This window comes from Malaclemys terrapin, chromosome 2 (assembly GCF_027887155.1).
Source record: "Malaclemys terrapin pileata isolate rMalTer1 chromosome 2, rMalTer1.hap1, whole genome shotgun sequence".
In the NCBI taxonomy this organism is placed as follows: Eukaryota; Metazoa; Chordata; order Testudines; family Emydidae; genus Malaclemys; species Malaclemys terrapin.
In genome coordinates this window covers 214890186-214904981 of record NC_071506.1, presented here as the reverse complement: position 1 = coordinate 214904981, position 14796 = coordinate 214890186, and the positions used below count along the sequence as shown (strand labels likewise).

The 14796-nt window shown below is 40.7% G+C and overlaps 1 protein-coding gene across 1 annotated transcript in view; it reads left to right on the top strand.

Annotated features, from left to right (window-relative positions):
* ZCWPW2 (zinc finger CW-type and PWWP domain containing 2) overlaps nucleotides 1-10618 on the top strand; it is a 104260-nt gene extending 93642 nt beyond the window's left edge. Inside the window, exon 8 of the mRNA XM_054019598.1 lies at nucleotides 10445-10618. Within this exon, the coding sequence (XP_053875573.1) occupies nucleotides 10445-10618 (174 nt within the window). The remainder of the gene's footprint in view (nucleotides 1-10444) is intronic.
* Nucleotides 10619-14796: the final 4178 nt, after the last annotated feature.

Genomic DNA, 14796 nt, shown 5'->3' with positions numbered 1-14796 from the left:
CTCATCTACTTCACACTTAAACTTCTTCAGAATTCTTGGATGTACTCCATTGGGCCTGGTGACTTAACACATTTTAAATGATCAGTTTGCTCCATTTCCTCTTCTGATAACTCAGTCTCTGAGACTGCCTCATCTTTAGTAACAGAAAAGAGCAGGTGAGGGGTAGATATCTTCCCAGAATTCTCAGCCGTGAAGACTGCAATGAAGAGTGCAGTGAGCTTCTCAGCAATGCCTGTATCTTCCTGAATTGCTCCCTTGATTGCATACCTACCAGTTCTTTCATCAGCTTCCTGCTTCTCTTATAATTAAAGAGTCTCTCGTTATTTTTGTTTTATGCCTTTAGCTATTTGCTCTTCAAAATCCAGTTTGGCCCTTCTAATTTCCCTTACACTTGTTGCCTACTGTAGTTTATGCTTCTGTTTATTGGCTTCACTAGGATCAGATTTCCAAAGTTTGAAGGATTTCTGTTTGGATCAAAAAGCCTCTTGAACCTTGCTATATAGCCACATTGATTGACTTCTTGTTTTCCTACTATATTTATGTTCTTACAGTTTTGTATTTGTATTTGTATTCTTAGATTCATTGATGCAAAGATGAGAAGGGACCATTGTTATAATCTAGTATGACCTCCTGTATAATACAGCTATAGAAGTTCCCCAAAATAATTCATAGAGCAGATCTTTTAGAAAAAAATCCAATCTTGATTTTAAAATGATCAGTGGTGGGGAATCTATCACAACACTTAGTAACTTGTTCCACTGGTTAATTACTGTCACTGTTAAAATTTATGCCTTATTTCCAGTCTGAATTTGTCTAGCTTTGACTTCCAGCCACTTGATCATGTTATACCTTTCTCTGCTAGATTGACGAGCCTATTGTTCCCCATGTAGGTACTTATTGACTATAATCAAGTCATCACTTAATCTTCTCTTTGTTATGATAAATAGATTTAGCTCCTTGACTCTAGTTTTCTAATCCCTTAATCATTCTTGTGGCTTTCTGAACCATCTCCAATTTTTCAATATCCTTCTTGAATTGTGGACACCAGAGCTGGACAGAGTATTCCAGTAGCAATCACACCAGTGCACATTACAGAGGTAAAATAACTTCTCTATTCCTATTCAAGATCCCCCTCTTTATGTACCCAAGGACTGCATTGACCCCTTTTAGCCATAGCATCGCACTGGGAGGTCATGTTCAGTCGATTTTCCACCATGACCCTCAAATCTTTTTCAGAGTCACTGCATCACAGGATAGAGTCACCCATCCTGGAAATATGGCCTACATTCTTTGTTCATAGATGTATACATTTAGCCACATTAAAATACATATTGTTTGCTTGTGCCTTATTTACCAAGAGAACCAGATTCCTCTGTTTCAGTGACCTGTCCTCTTCATTATTTACCACTCCCCCAATTTGTGTGTCACCTTCTATCAGTGATGATTTTATGTTTTCTTCCAGGTAATTTATAAAAATGTTAAATAGTATAGGACCAAGAATAGATCCCCGTGGGACTCCACTAGACCACACCCGCTCAATGATGATTCCCCATTTAGAATTATTTTGAGAGCTATCAGTTAGCCATCTTTTGATCCATTTAACAAGTGCCGTGTTAATTTTTTATCTTTTTTTTTTTTTTTTTTTAACTGAAAATGCTGTATGGTACCAAGTCCAATGCAGTACAGAAGTCTGTTACATCAACACGATTACCTTTATCAACCAAAATGTAATTTAATCAAAAAAAGATATTAAGTTAGACAGGATCTATTTTCCATTAACCCATGTTGATTGGTATTAATTATATTATCCTCCTTTAATTCTTTATTAGTTGACTGCTATATCAGCCACTTCATTATCTTACCCTCAATTGATGTCAGACTGATAGGCCTATTATTACCCGGGCTATTCCATTTACCCTTTTTAAATACTGGCACAACATTAGATTTCTTCCAGTCTTCTGGAACTTCCCCTATATTCCAGGATTTATTGAAAATCATCATTAATGGTCTTAAGCTCCTCTGACAGCTCTTTTAAACTCTTGGACACAAGTTATCTGGATCTTCTGATTTTAAAATGTCTGACTTTAGATAGGCTTTAGATAGATACTAATGAAACAGAAGGAGTCTTCTCCACTCAGAACTGTTATCTCACTGGATTCTATGGAAATCTTTATATGCAGTGCTATTCTCACACCTCTTTGCTCTAGTCTGTCTTTCCTATATTGTTTACAACTTGGATGCAGAGAATATGCCTTTCCTTTCCATCCCAATGGATAGACTCTTCATTGCCTGCTTTCTTTTATGGGAGTATGGTTACTTTCTTGGGCAAGCTTTATTTTTCCATTCAGTTTGTGAAGATTCCTGGGCCATCTGCTCAGCTGAATTACTGAAAAAGACAAAAAAAAAAAAAAAAAAAAAAAAAAAAAAAAAAAACGAGGAGTCCTTGTGGCACCTTAGAGACTAACACATTTATTTGGGCAAAAGCTTTCATCGGCTAGAAAAGACCAGGGGGCTTTTAAGGATGCTGCAGGACCTGGTAGCATTTAGGGAATCTCTGAACAGATCTCACGTACTAGCCATGCTTGGTCCTTACCCAAACGGACAACACAGTAATTGTATGTGCATGTTCACAAAAGATATCATAGATTAGTCTATGCACTTTCTGAAGCCTCTGGGACATCTTCTTTTCTGCCTTCTACAAGATGCAGTGAATTGTCTATTTGTGCCAACATGTGTTGATGAAAAGCAGTTTGACCTAAAGCATTGCCTCAACAGGCAAATTTCCTCCTCCAAAATATGGACAAAATGACAGTCATGGTGGGGGGTACTAAACATCATTTTTCTGAATACAATACCTTCCATAGATATGGAACCAGTGGTTCTAAAGGCATTTTGACCTAAAATATTGTCCAGCATATGGGGCCAAAACTCAGGGGGAAAAAAGCACAGCAAAAGGGAGTCTTTTATACTGTACTCACTCACATAAAGAATACAGATGAAAGGGTTAGATCTAAAATGCTGAATTTGAAATCACAGTAATTTCTGTGGCAGCAGATTGTGTTATGACAAACAAAATAGATTTCACTGTAGGATCTAGAACAAGGTAAACTAAGTTGGGAAGGAGAAAATTTTCATTTAACCTCCACCCCTCATTTTTCAACATGGAAATCTCCATCAAAATTTTAATAACAAAAAGAAGAGAAAAATATTAACTAAATACATTGCTTCCTCTATAAATGTTCTTTTCTTTCCAGTTTTCCCTGAATAGCCTTTTACTGAATACAAAATTTGTACCCAAAAGGAAAAAGAGGATTGGGTATATGATGAGCCTGTCAAATGAGTATCTGATAAAAATATTGAAGCTATATTCTCCAGTAGATAATAATGTATATCTGAGCTTTTGGCATAAGTCTTCAAGAGTAGCATAAGAACATCTTATTCAAATTACTTAAAATTTTATTATAAAAAAATTAAGCTACATTCCTCAGGCTATGTTCATGCTTCCTGAGAAAGAGTATGCGAATGCAACAGTATGAGGAAAGGTCACCTAAAATTTGTTTAGAAAGTTGGCCACTCCTTAAATGCCTCTCTGATGAATCTGGAATAGGTCAGCATTAGTTGAAGGCTCTCCTACCTTCCTCTCATGTCCTACACTCATTTATCCAATGTTTTAATATTCTCTTAAAATGAAAAATGGGCTGTAGAATTACCATTTTGTTTATTGACCTTCAGCATCCCACAGAATGCTGTCCAGCATTATAAATGTGCTACATTCCACAAATCAGTGGCCTCTCTTGTTCTTGCCCATTCCAGAATCTCTCATCCAATACTGTTTTATATCATTCTGTTCCTGCTATAGTTTTCTAACATCAGTTTGTGTAAGAAAATACAAGAAAATTTTACATTTTGTTTAGCCTCCCAGTCTACAAATTTAAAAGATAAGAAACAATTACCATGAATAAAGAGTTTCAAAGCATTTAAACATTTTATGACAATCAGCATTTATGAGCCTAATAGTAGTAGTGGTGCATATCATGCTTAAATCTCACTGGAAGTCTGGAAGCCCTGAGTTGGGGCTATAAACAAAACAAATGTCCATTCTGCTTTAACACTAGTTGAAAAATCTTAAAAAGCAATGGCTTGAAATTATATATTAAATATTAAAATTAGTTGTAGGATTGTTTAATATTAAAGCAAAGTGAAAACTTGATTTTATTGAAATGTTATACTGTCTGTACTACAAAATTGTCACTTTGTAGCTAGATGAATGTCACTGAGAGTGGACTCAGATATGCCCATTATAATTTTGGAAATGACATGAGTGCTTTCCAAATCGTTCAGTTAGAAATGGGAGAAGGTGAGGGCGGATAGCTTCTACCTGTGGAACAAAGTGTCCAACCCCTGGACACTACAAATGCCTTGAAATCCATATAAATCTCAGGACACCCTCAGGGGACAGGAACATCTGAACTTGTCTGCTGTTCCTTTGGTGCCCCGTTCCCAGTGGCAGCTCCACTCATTCGCAGTGGACTGTCACCCAACTTAGGAGTATGAGGAAGGAGCTCCTGTCTTATTACAAATGCATCTGATTCCCAAGGACTATGTCGTACACAAACAGTTGTTCTCACTTTGGGGGTTGGGTCCATAAATTCAATAGTGATAGGTTCTTCAGTCTCCATTTTATCAGTAGCAGAGTCAGATGGTTTGATGGTCAGGCTGACTCTCCAGATAACTTCTTCCACTTAAGAACCCCTCCAGAATTTTCTCTGCCCCCACAAGTGAAGCAGGTGAAGAGTTAGGACATCTGTAATTTGGCCATAGCCTGATTATTTTTTTCTTCTTTTTCCTGTTTTTCTAGGTTATTTTTCCCTCAGCTCTCTGCATTTTTTTTCTTTGTACAGGGTTACTGTCTTTTTAAGGGCAATTCAAATTCACCTCACAGAGCTCCAATCTCTCCCCACAGATTATCCCTGATATTGGCTGAAAAAGCTTGAAAGAAGGGTTAGGATAAGGGCTGAGTGTATTGAAGGCAAAAAGTTTCTTTTGTTCTTCCAAACTTGGTGCTACCCGGATTGAAAAGCAGGCTGTTGGGCTGCCTTATAGGATAGTGCCACAGGCAAATGAGGGCCCCAGTAAGACAAGGCGCTGAAGAAAGTGCCACAGAACACCAGAACCCAATGTCTTGCTACTGACATGGACCAGGCCGCATTGCCAGGTATCCCACTGCAGGAGTGTGCACTGCGGAAGCCACCAGGAGCTGAAAAACAGCCAAGGACACCGGCGCTCAATCTGCAGCCACTGATGCAAACTAGGCCCCATCGCTGGGTGAACTATGGAGGCCCTAGGAGTGCCAGTCAACAGAACTGGTGCATGGTACAAGTGCAGGACCCCAGTCACCTTCACTCCATCCCTCCCCACCCCTCATCAAAGGATCATGGCAGGGGGCTATGAGAGTTGCAAGGACCTCCCTTTGTCCCTGCCAGTGGGTGTGCTGTGGTCAGGACATCCCCTCTGTTCCTTAGGGGTCTCAAGAACCACTGGCAGCACTGAAAAATTAGTATTCCCACTTCTGTCTCCTCTTCCTTTGTAGCGGGGTTGCAGTGGCCACAGGCTGCCATTTTAGAATAGGCTCTGGGCCTGTCTTCTTGGTAGCCATCTTAGAGTCTCTTCAGTGGAAAAGTGTAGGCTTTGGCTGTCCTTACAGACTCTTATGACTCCAAATCCTCAGCCCTTTCTGTGTAAGACTGTTATTCTTGTTGGGATATCTCCCATGAGCACTCAGCCATAAGAGATTAAAAAGGGAATGAGGATGAGGCTAAAGAGACAGAAAATACCTGAAAATATTTTCTAGTGGGCTCAAAACTGACCCTTACAAGCCCATCCATTAAGGCTCAAAGAATGGAATTGTAAACTCAGCGAAGATAAAGCATCTGATTTAGAAAAAAAGTCCTGTTCAAAACTTGCATTAATAGAATCAGCTCTCTGCAGAGACTATGCAGCAGTCTCAGCAGCCCTGAAAGCCTCAGTGGAGGCCATTTTTTTCAGCAAACCCATACTTGCTTATACTGTGTCTCTACTCTCTGACATTCCTGAAAAGGGACAAGGGGTTGGGATCCTCCTTAAAAAATATTTCCCTAAATCTGCTCTAGTTTCAGATGCCTCACTTGATGCTTTCAGGTCCTCCACCTGATCAAGGATATCCAGGGTGGTTGCAAGAAGGCATCTATGGCTATGGACATGAAAGGCAGATATTTCTGAAAGACAGGTTTTTGGTAGCAAATCCATACTCTGGAGAGAAATTTGGCGGGGGGGAGGGAGGAGAGGAACCAATAGAAAAAGCCACATCCAAAGCACAGGACAAAAGCAAAATCTCTCTTCTCTGTTAACGCTCACTAGAGAAATTTTAAGCTGTGTTTCTAACCTCGGCAGCCTTTTCAGGGTTACAATGCTTCATATAGGTGGTGGGAGAGAAGAGATATTCTCTAAGAATAGGTGGGGGAAAAGCAGGCCCATTAAACCCAGAGGTGACTCTCAAAAAGTAGATTCACTTCCACAAGTTCAAAATGGACCCCATTCATGTCCACCAGGTCAACTATCATCTAGAGTGATATTCTAACCTCTGTGGATCTGAAGGAGGTGGATCTCCACATTCCTTTTCTTGTGGCCACAGACAGTATTTTAAATTTCCTTGTGGTACTCTGTACACGGAGTACAAAAGCCCTTCTTTTTGGCATTGCCACTGCCCTCAGGGTAGTCATGGGTGCTGAAGGTAATAGGGGCATCTCTATGTCAGCAAGGGGTACATCTGTACCCTTTTTCTCATTAACATTCTGATAAGAGCTCCCTTCATATAGAAATCAATCAGAGACACTCAACTGACAGTACACATCCTTCAACAACATGCATTTATAATCAATTTGGAGAAAAGCCAGCTCATCCCTAGACAGAACAACTGGGGGTTTGGCTGGACACCACACTCTGCAGAGCCTTTCTCTCCAGTAAAAGACAAGCATGGATCATGGAGCAAATATAAAACATTCTTCCTAGTCTGTGTTCCCTCATGAAAGTCTTACTATGACTTCTAGTCATCTTAATTTCATGCATATGCCTACTGTCATGGGCAAAATTTCATTTCAGGTGCCTACAGTACTACCTATTTCCCTACTCACATTCACAATTCCAGCTCACACACTGTAAGATTTCCCTCCACAGTAAAAGGTCCCTCAGATGGTGGTTACATCTGGCAAGATTCACAGACAGTCTCCACTTGGCAGAACCACTGAGAGACACCATAATAATGGATGCCAGCTTGGAAGGATGGGGAGCTTGCACATCTCAACATGATACAAGGACAGTGGTCACAGATAGAATCTCAGTACATCATAAACTGCTTCAAAGTGCAGGTGATTCACCTAGTCCTTCAGGCACTCCTACCCCATTTAAATTCCAGACACATACTTGTATTCACAGTCAGCACAAATGCCATAGCATATATAAATGGGTGGAGGGCACAAGATTGAGCTCATTACAGGTGTAAGCCACAACTTTCTTTGGGTGGGCTGAGAGAAATATGTCAGTTCTAGCCATTCATATCAAAGGGAAACAATTCCACAGTGGATTGCTCAGCCACAAAACGGGGAATGGTGTCTCCACCAGAGAGAGTTTGATCGCATAACCAGACCTTTAGGAAACCAACATGGGATCCCTTTCCATCCAGCTCAATTCCAAGACGAACAACTTCTATGCCAGGAGGGGAGATTGTCGGCCCAGGGAAGTTGATGCTTTCTCCTAGGTATGGCAAAGGGCTCTGCTATATGCATTACCTCTTTTTTCTATGATAATATGCACCATCTAACAGGTATGCAGACAACAGTGGAGAGATCAGTGACCCTCCACTAACATTACAATCCATGCCGGATCCACTGTCCCGGGACCATCTGTTCCATCACAACCTGGAATCTCAACTTGACTGCCTGGTTATTGAGAGGTCACCTTAAAACAGAACAAAACAAACAAAATCCAACAAATCCTCAAACTAAAATAACCCAGTGACAGCGTTTCAGTCATACTGAAATCCAGAAAGTTTTCCACCAGCTCTTGGTATGCAATAATATGGAGAAGATTTGATTTTTGGTGGTCATCAAAAGGATACATAGCAGGATCAAGACTGGTTAAATTGCTCCTAGAATTTCTTACAGGAAGGCCGGTTTCAGGGGCAACCGTACAACTCACTTACACCTCAAGCATTGGTTATAGGCTTAGTTCTGGCAGCCCAAGCTCAACCTATCTGACCCCATCACCAACACATAAAACACACAAACAAATAAATCATCAATGCTCCTGCTCTTATCATACCTCCTTCCATTCAAGGGTAGCTCCATGGGATCTTTTCTAATATTAAATGCTTTTGAGGGGATCGGGTGTCAATTTTTGATCCACTCTCCGAAGGGTCACTATATTTCCTGACAATTAAAATCACCTTTCTGGTGGCCATAACACCCACATGAAGGGTATCAGAGTTGAGAACCTTCTCTGTTCTCCCTTAAAATTATGTTTTTTCTATAATGAAAGGGTGGTTGGACAGACAGACCCATCATCCATTCCTGAGATCATTTCCTTCTTCCCCTAATCCCAGGAGATTCACTCTCCTCTTTTTCCCAAATCCAGACCACCCAAAAGAAAGGGTTTGGCACATCTTAGATGTCTAGAAAGCAAATTAAGATTTATGTTTACAGTACAAAATCCTTTAGTAAAGCTTCCACTTTGTTCATTGTAAAATACCACATAGCTAAGGGACGGAAAACTTCCAGGTCCTCCATAGCAAGGTATATTGGAAGGGGGGAGATTTTCCAAGAAATGTAAAGCTAAGGGTAATCTCTCTCATTCAAGTTTAAAGCCCATTCCAAGAAGGCAATGGCAGCTTCACGGGCCATTCAGTCCAGTGCACCATATGGACAGTTTTGTAGGGCAACAATCTTGGGTATCCCTGCATATGTTGGCTAATTTCTGTAAGATTAATAGACTTCAGTTGGGTGAAGCAGACTTTTGTAGGAGGATTTTCTAAGCCATAGCTCACTCTTAGCCAACCCAACAATTGGTAGTGATGGAGGTGGGTTGGTAGTACTGCTAAAAAATCGGATGACTACTGAATTTATGAACATTTTCTCGAAGTGAAAATGAAAAAAATTGTCTCACCTGGAAATTATTGTTCTGGATAGGGGGATAGGTCCATGAATTCATCCCACCCTGTATTTTTTCATCTCCTTCTTTCGGGAGGTTATTGTTCAGTAATGTTGCATTGTTTTCTTTCCTTTTTAGGGAGAGCTGAAGGATAACAGTATTCTTATGTTAAATCAATGACCCTTGGGGTTACCCCAGTTAATGTGTTTTTGTCAGGTTAGACTGTTCTAATCCTTAGATGTTGGGCAGATTTTTTTGCTACTGTTAATATGCGAAAGTGTTTTATTCAGATTCGATAGCAGCTTTGGAAGCAACTCTCTGGAGAAGCTATTCAGTGGGAGGAGTTATCTGGAGAGTCAGCTCAGCCAGTCAGAACACCTGACTCCACCTCCTATAGCAGGGAGACTGTAGAACCCATCACTATTGAATTTATGGACTCATATCTCTACCCAGAATGAAATTTTCTGGGTAAGACAGACACATTTTCTCACTTAACTAGTCTACCTCTTTAGTTCCCTCTTAAGAACCATAGTGCCTAAGACTTAGAGAAGCTTCTGTATCTGAAGTTGAGGAGAATACTGCAGAGGCAGTGCCTTGACACATACATTCATTTGGGGGTCTTTGTCCATAGTTTGATAATCTACAGGTTGCATAGTGAAGAGTAGCATTGCTTCCCTTTGGTTTGAGATACATTTTACAGTATTTTTGGTAGAAAGTGGTTCTTACATTTAAGCTTCACATATTAAGATCTCAGTAAAATGACAATATAATAGAAGAGATTTTGGTTTATTAAGGGCACGTCTACAGGAGGACTTACTGTGCAGTAAGCGGTGGTGTAAATCTACAGTGCTCCAGCATGTCATGCACTAAGTGTCCATGGGCACTAAAAGTTTCAAGTGCGTTGGCGTGTTGTGGTTTGAAACAGCAGTACATCAAAGTACACTAGGGATTTTTTTACTGTGCATCAGTAGGGTCCACACGGACAGTTAGTGCATGGCCTACTGGAAGTGCTGTAGATTAATACCTCAGCTTACCGCGTATTGCTCATATAGACATACCACTATATTCCTCCAGATGCTTTACATTTACCGAAAAGTATGTCCAGGCAAATTCACCCTTTGACTGCTTGTGATGAGAGTTTTACATATATTTGGACTATAGATTGTTGACATGTTGACTGAACTTGATAACAAAGCATATTGCTTAATGTTGTTGTTTTTAAATTTAATGTAATGCATCTAGAGAATGCATATTTGCTTTTCAGGTAACGAAATGCAGCACAGAGAGTATTGAAGGAAGTCCAATGGAAAACTACACCCAAGAGGATTGTATTATTATTGATGGGTTAGCTTTCAGGGCTGGGGAATGTATTGAGAACATAAGCAACACGTTTAAAGAAATAGATTCTTTAATGGCTGAATTCCAAGATAGCTTGTAGCACTTAAAAAAAAAAAGGAACCTCTCTATCCACTTTTTCATTTAGTCATAGATTCTTAAGTGAATAATTTGCATAGTTACAAAGGCAGTTATTTTAATTTAATGTTAAATGTTACCTGATAACATTGCTAACAAAAGTAAAATATATTTTCAAGTTGATAGGAGAGATTTAAAAGTAAATACCCATTTATAATTTTGTTGTTATTTACATGGAATATTTTATTAAGGCTTGAAACAAATTGTAAATAACTGAAAACTAGATTTAAAAATAAAAGCAAATAAGCTTGATGTAGTGATTCTGAACACATCTTGAATTCTGGAGGGATTCTGGCAAGATGGTGGATCTTCATATATTCAGAAAGAACTGATTAAAGTAAATTCTCTAGTAATCATAAATTGCATTTCAACCATATAAACTTAACTACATACCTTTCTCTAATATGAAACATTGATGGAGTTTATTAGTCCTTTGATCCACCTGTGCAATTCCCATTGGGTTCTATTCAGCTCAAATTCACCTCTGGGTAACTCACCAGTGGAGGCTGCATACCATTCCTAAGAATACTTCCTTCTTCTTTGAGTGGCATCTGGATATTCACACTTGTGAATCAAGGAGCCTGCACCATGAGCTTCCACAACCTTCTTGAAAGCAGTGTTCATTGGGGCCAGTTGCATCTCTCATCCTGGAGAGTTCTGAGGACATAAAAGGGGAAATGGCCCCTACTGTTCCTCAGTTCCTTTCTAACCACTGTAGGTACAGGAAACTCAGATCGCACAAAGTGTCCTCAATACTTCCCTCATCTGCATTTTGTTTCTCTTTTTCTATCCTTTTGAAGTAAAATTTGTTTATAGTTAGTTTGTCAGTTAGTCGAGTTTTTCTTTTAAAGAAAAGAGGAGATGCTATGTGCTTAAAGTGGCCTTCTGGCCATTGGAGCTAGTTTCCAGAGGATCTGTATCCATAGACCAGATCCAGATCTGGCAGCCAAGCATGGATTGGGGGCTGAAAAACGTGGATCCAGATCTGGCAGCCAAGATCTGCAGGTACCAATTCCCCCCCCCAAAACCAAACCAAAAAAACAAAAACAAAGCTGTGTACAGATCCATGGCTGACAAGTATGGATTTGGATCCAGATGGATATGGGATCAGAACCTGGATCCAGATTTGACAGCTAAACATGAAGGACTGCCAAGCATGGGATCTGGTTATCTGGGATCCAGCCATCATGAAGATCAGATATCTCTGACTTTTGAGAGCCTCTTGTCTAATAGTTCTGTACCTCTCTTGGATCCGGCCCCGGGTCAGTGGAGTATGTTACTAGATTTCCAACACCTTGATCTTTTCAGAGTTATTTGACTTACTGATGCTGTTCCCAACATCCACTCCCAGTTTTGTGAATTCAGTGTGAGATGTGGCTCCTTGTAAGGCTGGAACTGAGAGTCGTTTCTCTGGCTTGCAAAGGTTTTCTACACTTTGTGAAATTAAAATCTGTCTAAATTCTGATGGATGACATTATGGGAATATATTGCACACACCACCAAAGAGGGAATTGCTTTAGCCAGTTGTGTCAGGGAAATTACCTGTTCATAAAGTTAAGTATCCTCATTGTATGGATCTAGGGAAAGATGATGTATTGATAGATTCTTTGAGAAGAATTTTCACTCAACAGTACAAATGCTGTATCAAGGGCTCTATCATGTATTGTCTTGTTTGTATAAATGGAGTAAATACCAGTTATATCCTTTCCCTTAGGGAGAATGTGCTTGTCTGTGGATCTGAACCAAAGACAGGCAAGTCCTAGCCTCAATATTGTACTCATTTTCTGCACTAAGAGCAGGAGCTTCTCTGTTGCCCTTGATTCTATTAAATTACAGGTTTCAAATGATGGTTCAGTTGATACAAAGTTACAGTCAGTAGCCCTGGTTAGAGATTGGCAAGTCTTTCTGTGATGGGGTCCGCTCACCACAGTGATGCCTCCTGTAGGCCATCACAGAGATTAGCTCTTCCAGCTGGTGCGCCCTCTCTAGATGGTGCCTTTTCTGTCATTTTCTCTGGCTGCGTACCCATCTCAGTCCAAGGACCGCAGCATCCTCTTCATGACTCAGCCCTCCGGCTGGGTCGCCATCTGTATTTCCCCCTTCTGGGGGTGGGTACCACTGTTCAATAGTCAAGCCACTTCCCCAGTGGTGAATAGGGGTGACCTGGGCCAGCCCACTGCTTCAGGTCCTGACCCAGGGACCCTGTAGATAGAAGCCTTCTGCTGTGTCTCCTCATCTTCCTTCAATGCTGCTTCAATTCCCTGGGCCACTTCCCTGTGGCCCCAGCACCTTCTTTGCACTATTCTGAGGGCATTCAGTCAGCAAGTCCCAGCAGCCAGCTAGGAGCTCCCTATTGCTCCCCTGGTCCCTGCTATCAACTGCTCTGTCCAAGGTGCTTCCCTTGCTGCTAGGAACACATTCCTCACTCATTGAGCACCCTACAGCAACTGATCCTGTTCTGCCCCACAGCTCCTTTTGTACTAACCTGCTGGGCCTGATTGGTTGCTCCATTCAGCCTCCCTCCAATTGGCTGCTTCCTGCTCAGCTTCCCTACACTGCTACGAGGACTCGCCTCCCCTGATCTTTTCTGGGACGAGATGTGGCAGGTCCCCAAGGCCTCCATTAACCCATTCCACTTGAGTGTGGGGTGAACACCCCATCACACTTTCATTCAGTATCATGGGTTTGTATAAAAGCGGAGCCATCACCTCCCAAGCACTCTCTTGAGGGTGAGTGTGGCTCTCCTGTGGCCTGCCTCAACTTCCCCTCCTTAATGAGGTACAAATGAAATGACTTAAACAGCCTGGTCAAGGAGAAGCCAAACACTCTACAGCAGTATCTCTCCCTTTAATAAAGCCTACTGGAAATAGCATTTGGACAAGGGTTTAAAGGCTCTTACCTCTGAGCCCAGATAAAACTTAAAAGTTCCAAAACAATAGACTCTAAATTCCAGCAGTAGATTTGTAGTCTTTTCCCTGCTTGTTCAGAGTCTCTCCCAGGCCTCCTGGAAAGTTTTTGCCTAATTCAGGCTTGCTGGGAGCTTCCCTCTTTTGGAGCTTCCTTTCTTCTTCTTATGCTTTGTGGTGAAGGAGACTCACCCACTGATAACTGCCACCTACTATATTCCTTGTACAGTCATGCCAATATACTCTCTTTACCCTGTGCTATATCCTTAAAACATATGAGAGCTTTTTGGCTGTTACCCCACTTTCCCAATACTCTTCCTAAATCCCCTATAGTATATTCTGTCACCGTAAAGCATCTAAATTCTTCATAAAAAGCCTTTCTTTCCTGGGAAAACTCCCTGCATTCCCATACCAGATGATCAACTGTTTGTTTAACCTTACATGTGCTATATAACCTATCTCTGTGTTCAGTAAATATAAATTATTATTCAGTGACCAGTTAAAGGTTTAAATATGAGTACTTGTCTGATCCTTTAGTTACTTTGGAGTAGTGCAGTGTTGTTTATTTTGGGGCATACTTTATAGAACGTATTCCTCTTTTCTCCTTGGTCCATAATTCTCACCATTCCTTTTTTAATTCTTTTTTTAAACTAAACTTTTAAATTCCTGATTATTCAAAGGAACGTTTATATCAATCTCTCAATTTTTTAAAAACATTTTTCACTTTCTTATCTGCCATTTCATTGCTAGCTATCCCGGCATGTGAGCTTCTTTTCTCCTCAAGAGTTTGAGCTCTACAAAGGTTTTTATTAGGCTCAGGTGTTCCTTACTTAATTAACTACCTTCCAGCTACTTAGGCAGCTAACTATCCCCAGGTGGATCTGGGTTAGCTCATTGCCTTCAGTGGAGCCTGTTGCAGGTAGGTTGGGCATGTGACTCCCTTAAAGGGCCCGCTCTGTGTCAGTATGATATTAATATCTATAAGGTCCCGTTTTACAAATCACTGCATCTCCTGCCTCTGAGACGAGGCAGGAGTCTCCACTCATGTTCAAAGTTTTCCTGATTGAAAACTTGATTCCAGATTGCTGGGTCTCTTGATTGTGGGTATTTATGCTGGAGTCTAAAAGACTCTAATGAAAAGCAGGAGTTTTTGATCAGTCAAACATACTCTATGAATTGCAAGAGATTTTCCCACCTGGGCAGCTAGTAAGTGGGTAGACCTGGTAAGTTCTTCCTT